Source organism: Oncorhynchus kisutch, linkage group LG22 (genome assembly GCF_002021735.2).
Source record: "Oncorhynchus kisutch isolate 150728-3 linkage group LG22, Okis_V2, whole genome shotgun sequence".
In the NCBI taxonomy this organism is placed as follows: domain Eukaryota; kingdom Metazoa; phylum Chordata; class Actinopteri; order Salmoniformes; family Salmonidae; genus Oncorhynchus; species Oncorhynchus kisutch.
Genome location: NC_034195.2, coordinates 31,008,380 through 31,026,833, shown reverse-complemented (window position 1 = coordinate 31,026,833; position 18,454 = coordinate 31,008,380). Strand labels below are relative to the sequence as shown.

Below are 18,454 nucleotides of genomic sequence, written 5' to 3'. Positions count from 1 at the left end.
AGGAATGAGTGGTACTGCCGAATGGTGTAGGGGTTAACACCCCTCTGCTTCAACTGGCCCTCCTGTTGCAGACCCAACTGCCATTGCATGCCCTTCGTGGAGAACGCCTTTATTTGTGACTCTAAACAGTAAACACAGTGGATGCCATAAAAAGCATAAATCAATGGGTTGGCCACATTATGGTGGTGTCAGAGTAGTCATTCATTACGATTTCTGAGCACAGACACATGCAAGGCAAGCTGTTAGTCTAAGCACTGGAGATTGGGCAGGGCTAGACTGGGGCTGAGGAGGGGTCTGGAGCTTGGGAGTTGGGGCTGGGCTGTAACTGGGTTAGTTTGGGCTGGGATACAGTGCTATGAGAGAAGGCTGGGTTAGGTTAGTGTACAGGGTTATGAGAACACTGAGGCTGGGTATAGCACAGGGCTGTGGTGAGTCTGTCACCTGTGAATGATCTATGGTGAGGCAGCGACTGGTTGGGAGACAGATAGAGGAACGGGCCGCAGCATTGTGTTGAGGACAGAGATAGCAGCAGAAAGGTTACTGAATAAATAGAACACAGTGGAACATCTGCTGTTGACTTAATATAACATACCCCAGGCTCTAACAGGAGACTATGGGAGAATCTCAATTGCACTCTCCTTGCGTCCCCTCTCCTCGCCTCCTTCTCAAAACCTGTTGGAGGAGAAAGTTAGAGGGAAGGGACCTGTGGCTTTCTCATCCAATGGGTTTTGAGATGGAGGCGAGTAGAGAAGAGAGAGGACGCGAGGAGTATGCAATTGAAATTCTCCCTATATTCACAAATAAAAGGTGCTGTCTGGAACCTCAATGTTCTTCAGCTGTCCTCATAGGATAACCCTTTGAAGAACCCTTTTGAGTTCCATGTAGTGGTTAGAATGTTGCGCCAGTAACCGAAAGGTTGCTGGATCAAATCCCCTGGCTGACAAGGTACACATCTGTCATTCTCCCCCTGAACAAGACAGTTAACCCACTGTTCCCTGGTAGGCCATCATTGTAAATAGGAATTTGTTCTAAACTGACTTGCCTAGTTAAATAAATAAAAATGTAGGACCCTTTCCACAGAGGGTTCTATGTGGAACCAAAAAAGGGTTCTCCTAGGCAAAAAAAACCGTTGGAACCTTTTTTGAATTTTTTTAAAGAGTGTACCTCTCTCTCAAACACATACACTCACTCAAACAGCACAGCTCGATCACACCAGATCATTACAGTAACTTAACTGAATACAGTGATAGAGCTGTGTCTTGTGTGCTGTTTGGGTTATAATCTTGTCAGGCTGTGGGAATCTGTAACATGAGTTAACAGTCCGAGATTTCCAGTTGATCCCGCATGTTGGACCGATTGATTTACAGCAGTGTCACCGGGTCACAGGAGGGATGGCATGCTTCACACAGGCAGCCAATACCATTGTCTGGTGTGTGTGTACTATATATACCAGCCGATGCCTACATGCTTGCACAAAGCCTTCAGTCCAAAAGCTTTCAACAAAGAGAGCACCTAACAGTGCAAAACAGGTAAGGGAATATCAGTAGAGGATTTAGTGATTATTATCAATCAAACTGTCTTATTATTGATTTGGTAATGTATTGCACTGATTGGTAGCTAGTTAATGTTAATTTATCATCCTCATACCATGAGGGGTTTATGCCTCAACTGTAGTTTTTCAGGGATGTCTCTCTGACTCTACGTCTCTGATACAAAACAGACTGCTCTCTCTCAAAGGTTCAACAATGGCTGATGAGTAAGTACTACTTTTTAGAATGTTGTTACATAGGCAGTGTTTATTTATCCTAAATAGATCATTTGTCATATTGAAATTAATGCTTTGTTCAGAAGTGAGTGAAGTCCATGCATTCACATGTCTGTCTGTCTGTCTGGCTTTCTCTCTCTCCCTCCTTAAACTCTAAATGGCCATTGCAGTGATGTAAGTTTTTCTTGTAACTCTTTTGAAGTAAATCAAAATGAAATGTTTTGATATGTGTACTGACTGTGTGTGTGTCCTCAGAATGCCCCCATGCCAATGGCTCCAAAGGTCGAACACACCAAGGTAGATCTAATGTAATAATTGTCCATCTGTTACAATGGAAATGTGTCTGGAACTCTGCTACCAACACAACACACAAAGCGCTCCCAACACATCTACAGGTGTTATCAATATCAATGTTAACTCTCCTCTCTTGTTTTACCTCTCTTGTTTTATTTTCAGGGAAAGGTATGACAGGTGTGGGTAGGACTGAGTGGGGTACGCCAGTCAGAGAGACTTTGGCTAATTTTAGAGCTGGATGCCATGTTGCTGCCTCTGAACATTATATTAATCCAGTCTTAACAAGTATTTGCATTATAATTTTTGCAGTTCAGTTAGCTAGCTTTGTGTAGTTAACTTAATAAAATAATATGTGAACTGCTAGGCCACTATTGCCCAGGAAGAAGCAAAATGGCTGCTGCTGAATTATGTAATGCTGTGTAAAATGTGTCTTCATGTGCTTTTGAGTTGAAACCGACATCCCCAATCTCTCTATGTTTATGGCTCTGGGATAGACCTGTGTGGGGTAGGGCCATTGCGCTCAAATATAATGCGTACCGGAACCTAAATATAAAGAGTACCGGCACCAATTTCAGTCCACCTCGAGCACTGGGTAGGACTGTAGGAATGTGTGGGGTAGGGTTGTGTGGGGTAGGGCTGTGTGGGGTAAAAATGCATGGGGTAGGGACTTGTGAGGTAGGCCCGTGTGGGGTAAGTCTGTGTGGGGTAGGGATTATTGGGGTAGAGTTATGTGGGTTAGGGTTGTATATATTACAGTCTTAGGGGGAAAAAAAGGTGCTATTTCGAACCAGAAAGGGTTCTTTGGCTTTCCCTATAGGAGAACCCCTTTTGGATCCAGGTACAACCCCTTTGGGTTCCATGTAGAACCCAAAAGAGTTCTATCTTGAACCAAAAAAAGTTATACCTGGAACCAAAAAGGCAGATCTATTTAAGGTGCAATACCACATATTCCAACTGTTTTGAAACAAGCAAACTTCCACACTGGCTTTACACAGATGTGGCCCAAATCTAGGACCTTGGAACAGAATGTCACACCCTCAATTAAACACTTATTTAAATATAATTTATTGGTTTTATTTTCAGCCCAAGTCCAAGATCTCATCCTCCCGCAAGGTGTCACTGAAGGTAGCAAGCATGGACGCAAACACATGCACACAAAAGCACCATCTCCTCCACACCGTCAAGCTGCCCAAAACAGCTGATAGAATAACAGACACACAGACTACCTCTCCAACCTCCGTCCGTCTACCCCCACCAGATCCTCCTATTGTCACGTGCATTAGAGGAGCTGGAGGCAGAGAAACAAGCCAGAGAGGAGGAGAAGGTTCGCTACCTGGGGGAGCAGCTCCCGCCCCTGCAGGTGTCTGGCCTGTCTTTGGAGGAGCTGCAGGTGAGTGACAGACACTACAGCAAATCTGAGAGGAGCATGAAGAACTACAGAGGTACTTTACCATTAGAAATAAGGGCTACCTCCCGAGTGGCGCAGCGGTCTAAGGCGCTGCATCGCAGTGCTTAAGGCATCACTACAGACCCGGGTTTGATCCTAGACTGTGTCATAGCTGGCCGTGACTGGGAGACCCATGAGGTGGCATATAATCGGCTCAGTGTCGTCCGGGTTAGGGGAGGGTTTGGCCGGACGGGACTTTCTTGTCCCATCACACTCTAGCAACTCTTTGTGGCGGGCCGGATGCCTGCAAGCTGACTTTGGTCGCCAGCTGGTGCGGCTGGCTTCCGGGTTAAGCGAGCAGTGTGTCAAGAAGCAGTGCGGCTTGGCAGGGTCATTTATCAGAGGTCGCATGGCTCTTGACATGCGCGTCTCCCGAGTCCGTAGTGGAGTTGCAGCGATGGGACAAGACTGTACCTACCAATTGGATATCATGAAATTGGGGAGAAAAAAAAAGGGTAAAAGTACTAAATAAGGGTTAAATGTATACTGTGTGTGTATGTGTTGTAGAAACTGTGTAAGCAGCTCCATACCAGGATTGACCAAGTGGATGAGGAGCGCTATGACTGTGAGGCCAAGGTCTACAAGAACGGCAAAGACGTATGAAACCACGTAACCACCTACAGTACTACACACCTTCACACTTATTTAAACAAACATCAAATCATCCATCATCTAATTGATCATCATTTTATTAGTTTAATGTCAGGGACCATGTACAACAAATAGCAGTCATCTGATCCCTCCCCCCACTGCAGATCCACGAGTTGAAGCTGAAGGTGATGGACATGGGGGGTAAGTTTAAGAAGCCAGCTCTGAGGAAGGTCAGAGTATCCGCAGAAGAGATGATGAGAGCACTGCTGGGCACCAAACACAAAGAACATATGGACCTCAGATCCAACCTTAAGTCTGTTAAGAAAGAGGACATCAAACAGGAGAAGGTGAGCAAACATGAAACGATAGACAGAATACAGACAGCAAAACCGGGATCTAACAATAAGCCTGATGAATTGATTCGGGCCAGCTAGGACTGGTTTGATGCGGTTATTTCTGGTCTGATGTAGTCTTGTTTGCCCCCGACAGGAGGGCAACCTGGAAGTGGGAGACTGGAGGAAGAACGTGGAGGCCATGTCTGGCATGGAGGGCAGGAAGAAGATGTTCGATGCTGGCGGTGGCCAATAAGGTGGTTCCTCACCACATGGGGGTGGGGACACAGACTTCCATGACACTGAGGGGTAAAAAAAAATGTTGGAGAGAGAAGAGAGAGAGTGGAGATAGTGAGAGGGACTGGGAAAACCTGTGTCCATGACTGAACTAAAGGTCCACAACTCAGGTCCTAAACCAGGGCTTTAAGACACCACACTTCACACTTCTGAGTCTCTGTGTCAAAGGTATTACTGCTGTAGAGCTCTAGTTGCCTGCTGCAGGTTATAGCGTAGCTACAAAAGTGCCTATCTATCAAATCACGACTGTATTTAGTCTAACCAATGTTCTCTCAAGTAGTATCTTTAAAAAAAAATCAAGTTTAAGGAATGTGAATATACAAAACTGCCCAATGTTATTTGTAAAAAGTCAGAAACTTGTAAATAGTGTGTTGACTTAGCCTACACATACTGACTTGTATGTAGTAACATAGCCAAAGGAAATGACATAACCAAAAACATATTAAAAATCACTGTAATTCAAAAACCGAAGGTTGTATGTATGAATGTTTGACAACCAGTTGCACAACATGCTGTAGCACCACTATTATAGTATACTGTATACTGAACATAGTAGAGTTACATGGTTACCCCTGTGGCGTCTCATGAGTCAACAAAACAATTAATGCTTCATTTTCTATTTTATGAATTGACAATTTCAATATGAATTTGACAGTGATGAATGTACTCTGCATACCACCATGCAGGCAGCTGACAGCATGTATCAGTGTGTGGGGAATGGGATGACCTTGTCTTCAGACATCCTGACAGTGTAAAGGCAGAGGCACAGTGTTAACCTCTGACCCAGGATATACTTAGCCTCTGTTCCTTCCAAGAATTCATTCCACTATGACAAATGCCTCAGACACATCACAGGCGACCTCAGTATAACATCACTGAATGACCTCGGAATGACAGGCGAAGGTTGAGAATCAGAAACACCTCAGGCATGCAAAAACAGGCATGCAAAAACCAGAGGTGGAACACAGGTGTGTGTGTGTGTTGGCTCACTCGTTCGATGTCTGTATATGTACAGATAAAAAAAATATTTGCTCACTCAGAATAGTTTTTTTGCAATTTTGTGCCACCAAACTTCAAAGAAACGTAATATAACATCACGTTGGATAAAGAAAAATTAGGACCACAAACTGTAAACTCTATTTATTGCTAAAACTAAAGTAGATGGCTTGGCAGATGAAAAACAGCAGCTGACGTTTTGTCAAAACTGGTCATAAACCAGTACAACTCAGTCGCAGGTAAAAGGGTCCTATAAATTACTCTTGGTGGAAGGAGTTGATGTTGCTGTGGTCCAGGTGTAGCTCTTCCAAGGATGGTAAGTAAAGGTTGAGGCTGTCTCGTGAATTTGTTTGAACTAAGAGAGAGACCGCTCAGGTTCGTCAGAAGCAGGAATACATTGTGAATGAGACTATCCCTGTCTGTGATAAGTTAAGACTTCTTTACCTAAATGGTTTCCACTCAAAGACAGGTGTTTGAGATGAGAGGGCCAAGAAGGATTCTCCTTTAACTCAATTCTGTTGGGGCACAAGTCCAGTAACTCAAGACACTTAATCTGATGGGTGTGGTTGGCGATAGAATGGAGTTTCGTAAACCTGTTTTTTCTCAGGATGAGTTCTTTGAGCCCTGGGAATATAGGGTTGTGTTCACACTCAAAATGCCAAAACCCTGCAGTCTGTAGGACCTGGTTAGAGAGGTCCCAACACCTTCAGGTTTGGCAGGCCTGAAATCAGACCACAGAGCATGAAGTTCATAGCAGTCCCGGAGATCCTCAGCTTTACCAGACTTCTATTAATATGCAGTACCAGTAAAAAATGTGGACACACCTGCTCATTTTACTTTGTAGAATAACAAATAGTGAAGACATCAAAACTATGAAAAAACGCATATGCAAATAATCTGCTCAGACCACAACCAAGGATCATCAAGTGTCATACTATAAATTCTCGGACAACCCAAAGATTCCTAGATGCCCTTCCAGACTCCCTCCGCCTGCCCAAGGACATCAGAGTACAAAAATCAGTTAACCACCTAACTGAGGAACTCAATTTAACCTTGTGCAATACCCTAGATGCAGTCACCATCTGGACAGGTTAAAAGCTCTGATGTAAAGTCCCCTGTTTAGGGGCCCTGTGTGGTTCTGGTACTGATTCAGACTGATTTTTTGCCCTTTTTCTCCCCAAATTCGTGGTATCCAATTGGTAGTTAGTCTTGCCCCATCGCTGCAACTTCCGTACGGACTCAGGAGAGGCGACGGTCGAGAGCCGTGCGTCCACCGAAATACGGCCCCGCCAAGTCACACTGCTTCTTGACGCAATGCCCGCTTAACCCGGAAGCCAGCCACACCAATGTGTCGGAGGAAACACCATACACCTGGAGTCGATAGAGCACGATGGGACAAGGACATCCCGGCCGGCCAAACCCTCCCTTAACCCAGACGCAGGGCCAATTTGTGCGCCATCTCATGGGTCTCATGAGGAGACTCCGTGCTAGACTGAGTGCTACTTGTGCTGCTTTAACATACTGAACGAATGAGGTAGTCATAAAAAAAAATGGTCAAAAACTATTATTGCACATAGTGTGAGTCCATGCGACTTACCATGTGAATTTTTACTCTTGAACTTATTTAGGCTTGCCATAACAAAGAGAGTTGAATACCTATTGATTCAAGACATTTCAGCTTTTCATTGTTAATTAATTGTGTTTCTTTGTTTTAGGGGATTGATAAGTAATATCTTAATTATTGTTACAAATGTATGATGCTCATTTTCCTGAGTCTCTACTCTTTTGTTTGAAAATAAATTGTTTTTACAGCATGGCAGACAGAGCTCCCAAGACTGGAATGTACAGCAAAACAGAAAGGGAGTGTAGACACGAGACAGAAGGTAGAAACAGCCGCCATGAGTCTGACATCAGTAACAAAAAGGTCAGATACACAAGGTATTGTGATACTCCCAATCACATTGTGAAATGGAACACAAAATGTAGCATTTTTAAAGCGGCAGTGCCGTCAAAAACATTTCCAGTTTTTATTTTCACACGGCGGTTGAAATAACACTGAAATTGTGAACATTTTGATAACGCCCTTTTTGTGTAAGAACTGTTTGGAAAAAAAATGCCTGGAAATTCAAGCCTGTTCAGGTGGGTGTTTTTTTGGCCCAGATCATGACAATCTGATTATTCTGACCAATGACCAGCCATCAATAATTTGCATATGCATCCCCCTACTTTGAAGGGGTAAGTGGAGTAGGCTCTCGACTAGAGTTTAGACGATCCAATTCGGGAAATTAGGGCTGTGTATGTAAATATATTAACATTTGTATCAACACGTCCAAATGAGACAAAGCATTTCAATGGCAAAAGGATGATCATGGAAATAAATTATAAAAATATATTTGGAGTTATTTTCATGAAATAAACAGTGATTTATTAGACATACAGTGATGATTTATAAATCTAATGTAAAAGACTACATGGGGGTTTTAACTGACAAGTTCAGGTAGTATTTCCCCATTTCAAAAGTTTCGTTTTGTGTCAACTGAACCCCCAGCTTCGACGGAGCTGTAGAGAAGGCACGGAGTAACATTTAAAAAAGTGTTAACTTGCACAAGGGGTTTGGTGCGGGATACTCTTAAGTATAATTCATAGAAAATTACATAGACAGCGCTCCCGAAGGATACATGCAATAGGCACAATGTGACATCCAAGAGTCAGTAATATGTAGTAGAGCTCTACAGTAGCAGAGCTATGGAGCAGGCACTTATGAATACAGCAGGCTTCATAATGCACATTGCATATTAAAGGAAATATCCCCATCCAGTACAGTAAACTTCCCTGAATCAGAAGTGATCCCCCTTTTCACATCTTAATTAATTCTATGAATAAAACAATGTTTTAAACCAAAAAAAATACAAATCACAGTGATACAGTAACATTGTTGCATTTTGTCATTGTCAATAAATAAGCTGGACCCTGATTACATACAAATGCTGTATGATCCATGACGTTTAAAATTGTGTGTATCGTCTGTCTTTGGTTCGGCAGCCCAGGATTGTCCAGACTAGTTCATCAGTACCAGTGACCAGAGCAGGTCATCACTGCTCCCAGTTTTCTTATTAGTCTCTTCACGCTACCAAAGACATCTGTCATTGTCTAGCCAAAGGAAAATATCCACACTGTGTGGAAAAGGTTTACATTTTTACTACAACAGTATCTCCTTAGAACAGGATCCTCAGTAGTGTGTTGCTAAAATAGAGTAAACCAGTAGTATCATGTTTAAATAGAGTACCCAGTAGTGTTTTGTCCACCTTTTCTCAAATCCAGTTGTTGAGGTCTGATTGGGGACTGGGGACTGATTCAGACGCAGGTTGTTATTTATTATCATTAGTCTTTCCCTGGAACAGCTTAGCAGTGGTCATAAAATATGTTTTGCAACCCCAACCACACTGCTAACCCAAACCTTAAATTAAGACCAAAAATCGTGCATTTTTAAGATAGACAATTTTGACTTGGCAGCTGGCCCATCTTGCAGAAACAGCTCAGTTCTGCCTCCAGGGCAAGAATCATGACAATAAACATCAACCTGTGATTCAGACCTGGGACACTAGGTGAGTGACTCTCTGGTCAACCAGCAGTACTGCGGACCTACATGTTCAGATTTGAGTACCTCTGCTCTAGTTTTCAGTAGTGTCTTTTTCCAGGGCAATCAGTACTATGTTGTGTTCCATCATCACCACACCCTCAAACCTTTTGAGTGACAGGAGATATCACACAATGGTGTCAGGAATCCCCTCTGTCCTGCCCTCTCGTTAACCGGTCGACAGCTGTAAATGGCTGATACGAGGAATGGGGACGTTAAAGTGTGGCAGTTTCCTTGCACCCACGGATGAGTCGTCGTGGGTACGGCTGCGTCGCTGAATGTTTTGGCTGTGTTGTTGTGGGTTACGTGCCGCTGCGTTGGGTGCGTCTGTTCCACATGCCACGTTTAGAGTGGTAGTGATGTAGGAAGTTCCTCATGTAGATACGCTCTACCTCCAGGCCCGACTGCAGAATCCTGACACAGAGCAGGGGAGAGCAACATCATTCCTATTAATGATCAGATTGACAGAGCAGGCATGAGCAACAGAACACACAAACATGCACCAAACAACCATAAACAGACAAACACACACCTGTCCAGCAGCTCCCAGTCCTCTCCTCCCCAGCGGTCAGTGAAGTCATGTGTGTTCATGCCTCCTGCAGCATCCAAGTCAGACTTATAGATCCCCAACAGACCAAACCCATTCACCTCCCAGTAACCTGGAACACACACAGAGAGACGTGTGAGGTGTGTGTGTGTGTGTGTGTGTGTGCACGTGCTTGTGTGTGTGTACCTCTGGGCTCCCTGGGTGTAGCCCCACAGTCCAGTCTCATGACGATAGGAGCGAAGGCCATGTGTCCCTCCACACAGTGTTTCCTGACTGAGTCGATGATGGAGGGGGGGAAGTGGATGTGGAGGTCACACAGAAACACTATACTGTGCTCATTCTGGGGAGGAAAAGAGAATATTTATGCCTATTTCATGAAACTCAGTTGATGTATGGAACACAAAACAGGACACACCCACTGTCTGTCACTGATCATGTCTCACTCACAGTGATGAGGTCGATGCCGGCCTGTAGACCAGCGGAACGCTCAAAGTTCCCACTCAGTTTCAAGTATTGGTACCTGGTACACAGAGGCAAGTTGTCAGGGGTGAAAGTAAGCCGCCCGGTTCAATCATTCGCTTATCACAATCATTTAAGCAACGATGCCAACACGGTAGGATTTTACACCATCATTTATTATTGCCGCATCTCAGCCAAATGAAAAATTAGCAAATGGACTAGAAAATGGGTGGTATATGCTCCAAAATGCAGTGTGGTTTCATATCTGTGACGAGAAAAATTTGAAATTTTATCAAGGCATAGATGAATGTCCAAGACCGAGACAGCAGTGGACAACACCTCAACATTAATGCTGGAATTATTTTAGAGTGGAGGAATGTGCACAAGTAGTCTACGGGAGGCTTTCAGATGATTTGTTTACATACCATTTTTATAATTTATTGCTCAATGAAATGCCACACACTGCGTACCTGTGCAGGGTGGATGCCTTTAGTGCTGCCTCTATGTCCATGTCAGTGCTGTTGTAGTCGGTGATGATGAGGTTGAAGTTGGGGTCTCCAGTGGTCTGGTACAGACCCTCCATGTCAACTATCAGCTGCTGCACCCAGCGGGCCTGGTTCTTTACTGACACACACAGATAGACACCCACAAGAATAAAGCAATATATCGCCCTACAACAGCAGGAGAGTAGCAGTAGGGTGTGTGTTTGTGCGTACCTGGTACGATGAAGTGGACAGTGGCAGTTGGGTTCCAGTGAAAACCAACAGGGTTGCAAAGCAACATCTCAGGGGCAGGGCGAAGCGGCGGGAGTCCCCGGGGGCGAGATAGTCTGTGGCGAATCAGAGTATAGATGTAGTGTGACAGGCGAAGGTGTTGGCCATTCACATCCCTCAGCTCCAGCTCCAGGAAGTACCTGCTGCCCTGAGCTCCATCCACTCTCCTCTCAACGTTCAGCACACGGACCAGGCTGAAACGCCTAAGGAGGGAGGGAGGGACAGGTTTAACACACTCACACATATACTGTACACACACACACACACACACACACACACACAAACTGACCCATGGTGTCTGTGGTTGAGTTTGTCCATGAAGGCCTTGACGACAGGCAGAGCGTCTCTAGGGCGGAGCAGCAGGTTACCAGACACGTTACAGCGGAGGTCTATCCAATCAGAGCGCATCGCTTGGAGGTCTAAAGGGGTCACCTGGAATGTCTGGGCCCAGTTCACCTCAGGGTCAAACACTGGTCGAGGGGTGGAGTCATAAGACAAGCCCTCCACCTCTTCAGAGTCTCCCTCAAGACCCCATAAAGACTCACTCACACCCACCTCCTCCCCCTCTCTCTCACCACCTCCCCCTCTGTCAACCCCTTCAACCAGACGGTCCATCCCTCTGACCACACCAGGGGGCAGATCCCCGTGGAGTGTGTTGTCATAGTCAGGTTGCGGTCGTGACTTTATCTGTGGTTGTGCTCGGAGGATGATATCTGTCTCTAGGACCTGGACTCTCTTCCTAGTCACAGTTGCTTTGTGGTCCGACTTAATTAGCGGTGGTTTAACCTCAGGCAGTCGTGTGGTCGACTGTTTGGTAACCGCTGACCACAGCTCTAGTGTACGGTTAACAAGTCTCCGCCGTCGACCGACCCTGAAGGACCAATTAGAGACAGTGGGAGGTGGGAGGTGCTTCAAGGGATTGGGTGTTGTGTTACCCCAACCCCTCGGCCCAGGCTGTTGAACACGCCGGTGCCTCCCTTGCAGCTGGGGAAGCCGAACTTCTGGTCCGTCTCCCTCTACTGGCAGGTTCTGGTCTAGTTTTTGTGGTGCAGGTAAAATCTTTAACCGGGCTGAGTTCTGTTCTGCTGGTCTCTCTCTTGGTCTGGTTTGTTTTCGGGCTACTGGCCCCATATCTTCGTTGTCTGCTGGCGTCCCTCCTGGTTTCTGTTCCCCTGCTCTGGACTTCACAGGTCTGAGCTGTTCTGCTGTTCTGTCTGCTGGTCTTTCTGCTAGTCTCAGCTGTTCTGCTGGTGTAGTCTGTAGTGATGTATGTGACCCAGGACCAGGGGGGATCCCCAACCCATCCTGTTCTGTTGCTCTGGTCTGGACTACAGCTGCTGCATTTGTTTCTCTCCTCTTCCTCCTCTTCTTCTTATACGTGAGAGTATCAGACATGTTTGTGTGTGTAGGTGCCCTGTCGGCCTGTGGCAGGGAGAAGAGTTTACGTCGTCGTCTCTGAGCGTAATCGTCATAGTCGTCTCCATAGTCAGGAGGGGCGGGGTATTTCTTACTAGCCCCTCCCACATTTGGAGGAGCCTCGCCATCTAACCTCTCCTCTGGGACCGCCTTTCTCCTCCTCAAGATGCCATCAACTACCAAACAACACGCAGACAGAGAAGAGTGTTAAAATAAAACCAAGGCCGACCTGCGACAGTTCATATACACTGCTCAAAAAAATAAAGGGAACACTAAAATAACACATCCTAGATCTGAATTAATGAAATATTCTTATTAAATACTTTTTTCTTTACATAGTTAAATGTGCTGACAACAAAATCACAAAAATGATCAATGGAAATCTAATTTATCAACCCATGGACATCTGGATTTGGAGTCACTCAAAATTAAAGTGGAAAACCACACTACAGACTGATCCAACTTTGATGTAATGTCCTTAGTAGTGGCCTCCACGTGCCTGTATGACCTCCCTACAGCATGCTCCTGATGAGGTGGCGGATGGTGTCCTGAGGGATCTCCTCCCAGACCTGGACTAAAGCATCCACCAACTCCTGGACAGTCTGTGGTGCAACGTGGCGTTGGTGGATGGAGCGAGACATGATGTCCCAGATGTGCTCAATTGGATTCAGGTCTGGGGAACGGGCGGGCCAGTCCATAGCATCAATGCCTTCCTCTTGCAGGAACTGCTGACACACTCCAGCCACATGAGGTCTAGCATTGTCTTGCATTAGGAGGAACCCAGGGCCAACCACACCAGCATATGGTCTCACAAGGGGTCTGAGGATCTCATCTCGGTACCTAATGGCAGTCAGGCTACCTCTGGCGAGCACATGGAGGGCTGTGCGGCCCCCCAAAGAAATGCCACCCCACACCATGACTGACCCAGCGCCAAACCGGTCATGCTGGAGGATGTTGCAGGCAGCAGAACGTTCCTCACGGCGTCTCCAGACTCTGTCACGTCAGTCACGTGCTCAGTCTGAACCTGCTTTCATCTGTGAAGAGCACAGGGCGCCAGTGGCGAATTTGCCAATCTTAGTGTTCTCTGGCAAATGCCAAACGTCCTGCACAGTGTTGGGCTGTAAGCACAACCCCCACCTGTGGACGTCGGGCCCTCATACCACCCTCATGGAGTCTGTTTCTGACCGTTTGAGCAGACACATGCACATTTGTGGCCCGCTGGAGGTCATTTTGCAGGGCTCTGGCAGTGCTCCTCCTACCCCTCCTTGCACAAAGGCGGAGGTAGCGGTCCTGCTGCTGGGTTGTTGCCCTCCTACGGCCTCCTCCACGTCTCCTGAGTTACTGGCCTGTCTCCTGATAGCGCCTCTATGCTCTGGACACGCTGACAGACACAGCAAACCTTCTTGCCACAGCTCGCATTGATGTGCCATCCTGGATGAGCTGCACTACCTGAGCCACTTGTGTGGGTTGTAGACTCCGTCTCATGCTACCACTAGAGTGAAAGCACCGCCAGCATTCAAAAGTGACCAAAACATCAGCCAGGAAGCATAGGAACTGAGAAGTGGTCTGTGGTCAACACCTGCAGAACCACTTCTTTATTGGGGGTGTCTTGCTAATTGCCTATAATTTCCACCTGTTGTCTATTTCCATTTGCACAACATGTGAAATTTATTGCCAATCCGTGTTGCTTCCTAAGTGGACAGTTTGATTTCACAGAAGTGTGATTGACTTGGAGTTACATTGTGTTGTTTAAGTGTTTCCATTATTTTTTTGAGCAGTGTACTTTTTAACCAAAGAAAAATGTGTGTATCCTACCTCTACCTCTGGCCCGGCCCTCTCCCTCCTGCCCCTCTGGCTCATCCAGCCTCATGTACCTGGAAAACCCATACCTAGAGAGTGGTGATACGGGGGGGGGGGGGGGGGTAGAGAGGGAATGTTATCATCTCTCTCTGACAACATTATCCATAACTTCAGTGATTGCACCCTGCCCTCTGCTGGTTGGTAATGTTAACGACCTCATACAGGTTAAGCCGCTTCTTCGACCAGAGTCATAGATAGAGAGGTAACAAATACAAACACTCTCCCTTTCCCTCGCCCGGCCTCTCTCCCTCCCCTCCTCACCTGTCCAGGTATAGGGGACTGTCGTGGTAGAAGCAGGTGTTGTCTGTCTCCATGTGTGTGAGCCGCGTGTAGTCGTTGGGATAGATGTAGGACATGTGGACCTGGAGACACACAAACATGGTAATAACACACTCATTTCTGTTAGTTATAGGGATTCGAGGTGGAATATTTATGGTACTTACAAATTGCAGGCCTTGGTATCGCAGCAGAGGGAAACCTTTGATGATGTAGCTGGGTTTATAGGAGCAGTCAGGTAGCACGCCTTGTAGGAACCTACTGTCTAAGGCAGGGACTACACACACAGAGTTACTTGTTCAATCTAGTGATTCTAGTGTTGTGTGTGTGTGTGTGTGTGTGTGTGTGTGTGTGTGTGTGTGTGTGTGTGTGTGTGTGTGTGTGTGTGTGTGTGGTCTTACTCTGGTATAGGGTGTCGCGTGGGTCGACTCTCAGCATGTCGGCTGCTGGCTGGTTGCTCAGCTGGTTGTCGGGCTGGTTGCTAGGCGAGCGGGTGTGACTAGCAGCCGTTTGGGGTACATGAGTGATGTCACTCATCCTCAGAGCAGACTCATCTGTACACACACACAAACATCTGAAATACATGTCTGAAATAACAGTTAGGTAGTTAAATGTGTTAGTAATATTGAATAGCTAGAGTGTGTGCGCACGTGTGTGTGTTACTCACTGCTGTAGAGGGATATGTACTTGGAGCTGATGACTGTAAACCTTAGACCCTCCTGGTTCAGCTGCCACTGTGTCAAAACAAATACACACACTTAATACTACTGCCCAGATGCGCACACACACACAAGGAAAGTGTAGAGAAGAGGGGAAACTCACCGCCACCTCTATGTGGTCCGTTCCTCTGTCGTTCTGTTTATGGACTATCTCAAAGAAGTACCTCCTTTGAACTGACAGCCTGCAGAACACACAAAACAGTTACTGTATGCTAGTTTCTGATAGGCAGTTGTAGATGCCTGTCATGTCATGCCCCTTAACTGTGAATGCCTTTCTTCCTCCCCCTTCCATAGCTACCTCCCCCTCTCCTGCCAATACCTGACTATCACCTCCTTTAACCTCTCTCCCCCTGTCCCCCTCCCTCTTTCTACCCCTCTCTTTGCCTGTGGTCAATGCTTCATTATGGTAGTTGTGACAGCTTCTTTTGTCAGGATCAAACCCATGTCTCCCTGCACCATTCATCATTGTACACACACACACCTCAAAAGGTGTGTTTATGTACATTTCTGAATGTGTGTGTGTGTGTGTGTGTGTGTGTTCATCCTGGCTCAGTAACATAGCTCCAAGCCACCACAAGAAGAAAAACAACCTCTGCTAAAAATAACTCTCAGCCCTGTGTTTGGATATGTTTTCAGTTATTCACTTGAAACAAATAGATTCATACACAATTTTGCTTCCCGACAAACTTCCGGAAATCATAGCCTTCACTCATACACACCCACACAGTGTTTAGCTGACTCACCAAACCGGTCTGGATGTCTGACTGGCATACTTCCCAAACTCACCAGGAGCAGTCCACTCCATGCCAGTCTGCAAAACACCACACACAGTCAGAGAGCTGCCAGAACCCCAAATAAACACTATCATTACAGTCACTGTAGCCATCTTAGGTCCAAACTGACAAACACCCTCAGAGCCCACCTTGCCAATCCAGGCCAGTAGCTGCAGGTTGAGTGGAGAGTTATCCCGGCTCAGCCAGAACTCAGAGTTATCATCAGAGCTCACCGCAAACACAAACTCACCTGGAACAAACAGACACACAGAGATGGCAAATCTAGTCAGATAATTATTTGAATTAGGTGTTCCTCTGGGTTCAGTGTTTGGACCCCTGTGGTTCAATCACCCTGTGGCATGTAAAGTTGTCAGAACTGATCGTATAATTGAATGGCTGTCTTACTGCACCAAACACAGTTGTCAAAAGCCGTGGTGTTACTATCCACCCAACTTAGATGCTTTACTTCAGAGATCAACAACTACATTCAGCCTTGGGACAATTTTGTCTTGAGTGGATGGTCAGGGAACATAATTACAAATAACTCATTTGTAGACTGTGAATTGATTGCAAGAAGCCCAAACATACATAATATTTAACTAAAACAAGCATTTCAAACCTTGCTTACATTTGTATACGATCACATACAGTACCAGTTAAAAGTTGACACCTACTCATTCAAGGATTTTTCTTTATTTTTAAAATGTTGTACTTTGTAGAATAGTGAAGACATCAAAACTATGAAATAACACATATGGAATCATGTATTAACCAAAAAAAGTATTAAATCCAAATATATTTTCCATTTGAGATTCTTCAAAGTAGCCACACTTTGCCTTGATTACAACTAACAGTCTTGAAGGCGTTCCCACATATGCATATCATCCTTTTGAAAATCAAATTAGTGCAAACCAGATGGGATGGGCATATCGCAGCAGAATGCTTTGGTACCCATGCTGGTTAAGTGTGCCTTGAATTCTAAATAAATCAAACCGTGTCACCAGCAAAGCACCCCCACACCATCACACCTCCTGCTCCATGCTTCACGGGGGGAACCACACATGCGGAGATCATCCGTACACCTACTCTGCGTCTCACAAAGACACAGCGTTTGGAACCAAAAATCTCAAATGTGGACACATCAGACCAAAGGACAGATTCTCACCAGTCTAATGTCCATTGCTCATGTTTCTTGGCCCAAGCAAGTCTCTTCTTCTTATTGGTGTCCTTTAGTAGTGTTGTTTTTGCAGCAAATCGACCATGAAAGCCTGATTCACGCAATCTCCTCTGAACAGTTGATGTTGAGATGTGTCTGTTACATGAACTCTGTGAATCATTTATTTGGGCTGCAATTTCTGAGGCTGGTAACTCTACTGAACTTATCCTCTGCAACTGAGGTAACTCTGGGTCTTCCTTTGCTGTGGCGGTCTTCATGAAAGCCAGGTTCATCGTAGTGCTTGATGGTTTTTGTGACAGCACAACTTTCAAAGTTCTTGAAATTCTCCAGATGACTTTAAGACATGAAGGTCAGTCAATGATGGACAGTCGTTTCCCTTTGCTTATTTGAGCTGTTCTTGCCATAATATGGACTTGGTCTTTCACCAAATAGGGCTAACTTCCGTATACCACCCCTACCTTGTCACAACACAACTGATTGGCGCAAACAAATTGAGAAAAGAAATTACACAAATTAACGTTTAAAATCATGTTTTATTTGTCACATACGTGTTTAGCAGATGTTATTTTGGACTTAGTGAAATGCTTCTATTTCTAGCTCTAACAGTGCAGTAATGTCTAACAGTAATATCTAACAATTTCACAACAATACACACATCTAAAGTAAAGGAATTAAGAATATAAATATTGGGTGAGCAATGTCAGACCGGCATACACTTACAGTAGAATAGAACAGTAAATACACGAGATGAGTAACGCAAAAAATTTTAACATTAAAGTAGCCAGTGAAAAGTAGCCAGGGATTCCAAGTCTATGTAAACTCAGCAAAAAAAGAAACGTCCTCTCACTGGCAACAAGGGGGGGGGTCAAAATAAAAAGTAACAGTCAGTATCTGGTGTGGCCTCCAGCTGCATTAAGTACGTCAGTGCATCTCCTCCTCAAATCACCAGATTTGTCAGTTCTTGCTGGGAGATGTTACCCCACTCTTCCACCAAGACACCTGCAAGTTCCCGGACATTTCTGGGGGGGGAAATGGTCCTAACCCTCAACCTCCAATCCAACAGGTCCCAGACATGCTCAATGGGATTGAGATCTG

The 18,454-nt window shown here is 45.5% G+C and overlaps 2 protein-coding genes across 8 annotated transcripts in view; one reads left to right on the top strand and one right to left on the bottom strand.

Moving 5' to 3' along the window:
* The first annotated feature begins 1,416 nt into the window (after positions 1-1,416).
* On the top strand, positions 1,417-5,194 carry tnni1c (troponin I, skeletal, slow c). Of its 6 annotated transcripts, none has more exons than XM_020457013.2 (10): positions 1,417-1,529; positions 1,675-1,756; positions 1,936-1,939; positions 2,021-2,062; positions 2,222-2,227; positions 3,143-3,184; positions 3,318-3,449; positions 4,014-4,103; positions 4,262-4,444; positions 4,587-4,741. In XM_020457013.2, exons 2-10 carry the CDS (start codon positions 1,746-1,748, stop codon positions 4,683-4,685), a joined length of 609 nt encoding a protein of 202 aa, XP_020312602.1. In that variant the 5' UTR covers positions 1,417-1,529; positions 1,675-1,745; the 3' UTR covers positions 4,686-4,741. The 6 variants fall into 6 exon arrangements, with proteins under 6 accessions (XP_020312602.1, XP_020312598.1, XP_020312599.1 ...); XM_020457009.2 differs by having other exon boundaries at positions 1,439-1,529; positions 1,721-1,756; positions 4,587-5,194; XM_020457015.2 differs by having other exon boundaries at positions 1,461-1,529; positions 1,738-1,756; positions 4,587-5,194.
* Positions 5,195-8,096: 2,902 nt separating this feature from the next.
* The window catches only part of b4galnt3b (beta-1,4-N-acetyl-galactosaminyl transferase 3b), a 40,217-nt gene continuing 29,859 nt past the window's right edge, over positions 8,097-18,454 (bottom strand). For both annotated transcript variants that reach the window (XM_031801736.1, XM_031801737.1), the window contains 15 exons: positions 16,332-16,432; positions 16,153-16,220; positions 15,513-15,591; positions 15,358-15,424; positions 15,092-15,244; positions 14,858-14,967; positions 14,676-14,776; positions 14,370-14,443; positions 11,428-12,730; positions 11,082-11,341; positions 10,836-10,989; positions 10,354-10,426; positions 10,093-10,246; positions 9,892-10,018; positions 8,097-9,773 (listed from right to left, as the gene is read on the bottom strand). In XM_031801736.1, the coding sequence (XP_031657596.1) occupies positions 9,662-9,773; positions 9,892-10,018; positions 10,093-10,246; positions 10,354-10,426; positions 10,836-10,989; positions 11,082-11,341; positions 11,428-12,730; positions 14,370-14,443; positions 14,676-14,776; positions 14,858-14,967; positions 15,092-15,244; positions 15,358-15,424; positions 15,513-15,591; positions 16,153-16,220; positions 16,332-16,432 (2,936 nt within the window). In that variant the 3' untranslated portion in view covers positions 8,097-9,661. The remainder of the gene's footprint in view (positions 9,774-9,891; positions 10,019-10,092; positions 10,247-10,353; positions 10,427-10,835; positions 10,990-11,081; positions 11,342-11,427; positions 12,731-14,369; positions 14,444-14,675; positions 14,777-14,857; positions 14,968-15,091; positions 15,245-15,357; positions 15,425-15,512; positions 15,592-16,152; positions 16,221-16,331; positions 16,433-18,454) is intronic.

Coding starts and splice junctions, on each gene's coding strand:
- tnni1c (XM_020457009.2), top strand. CDS start 1,465: ATGCTTGCACAAAGCCTTCAGTCCAAAAGCTTTCAACAAAGAGAGCAC. Junction 3,185..3,317: donor CCCGCAAGGTGTCACTGAAG/GTAGCAAGCATG, acceptor TACCCCCACCAG/ATCCTCCTATTGTCACGTGC. Junction 4,104..4,261: donor TCTACAAGAACGGCAAAGAC/GTATGAAACCAC, acceptor CCCCCACTGCAG/ATCCACGAGTTGAAGCTGAA.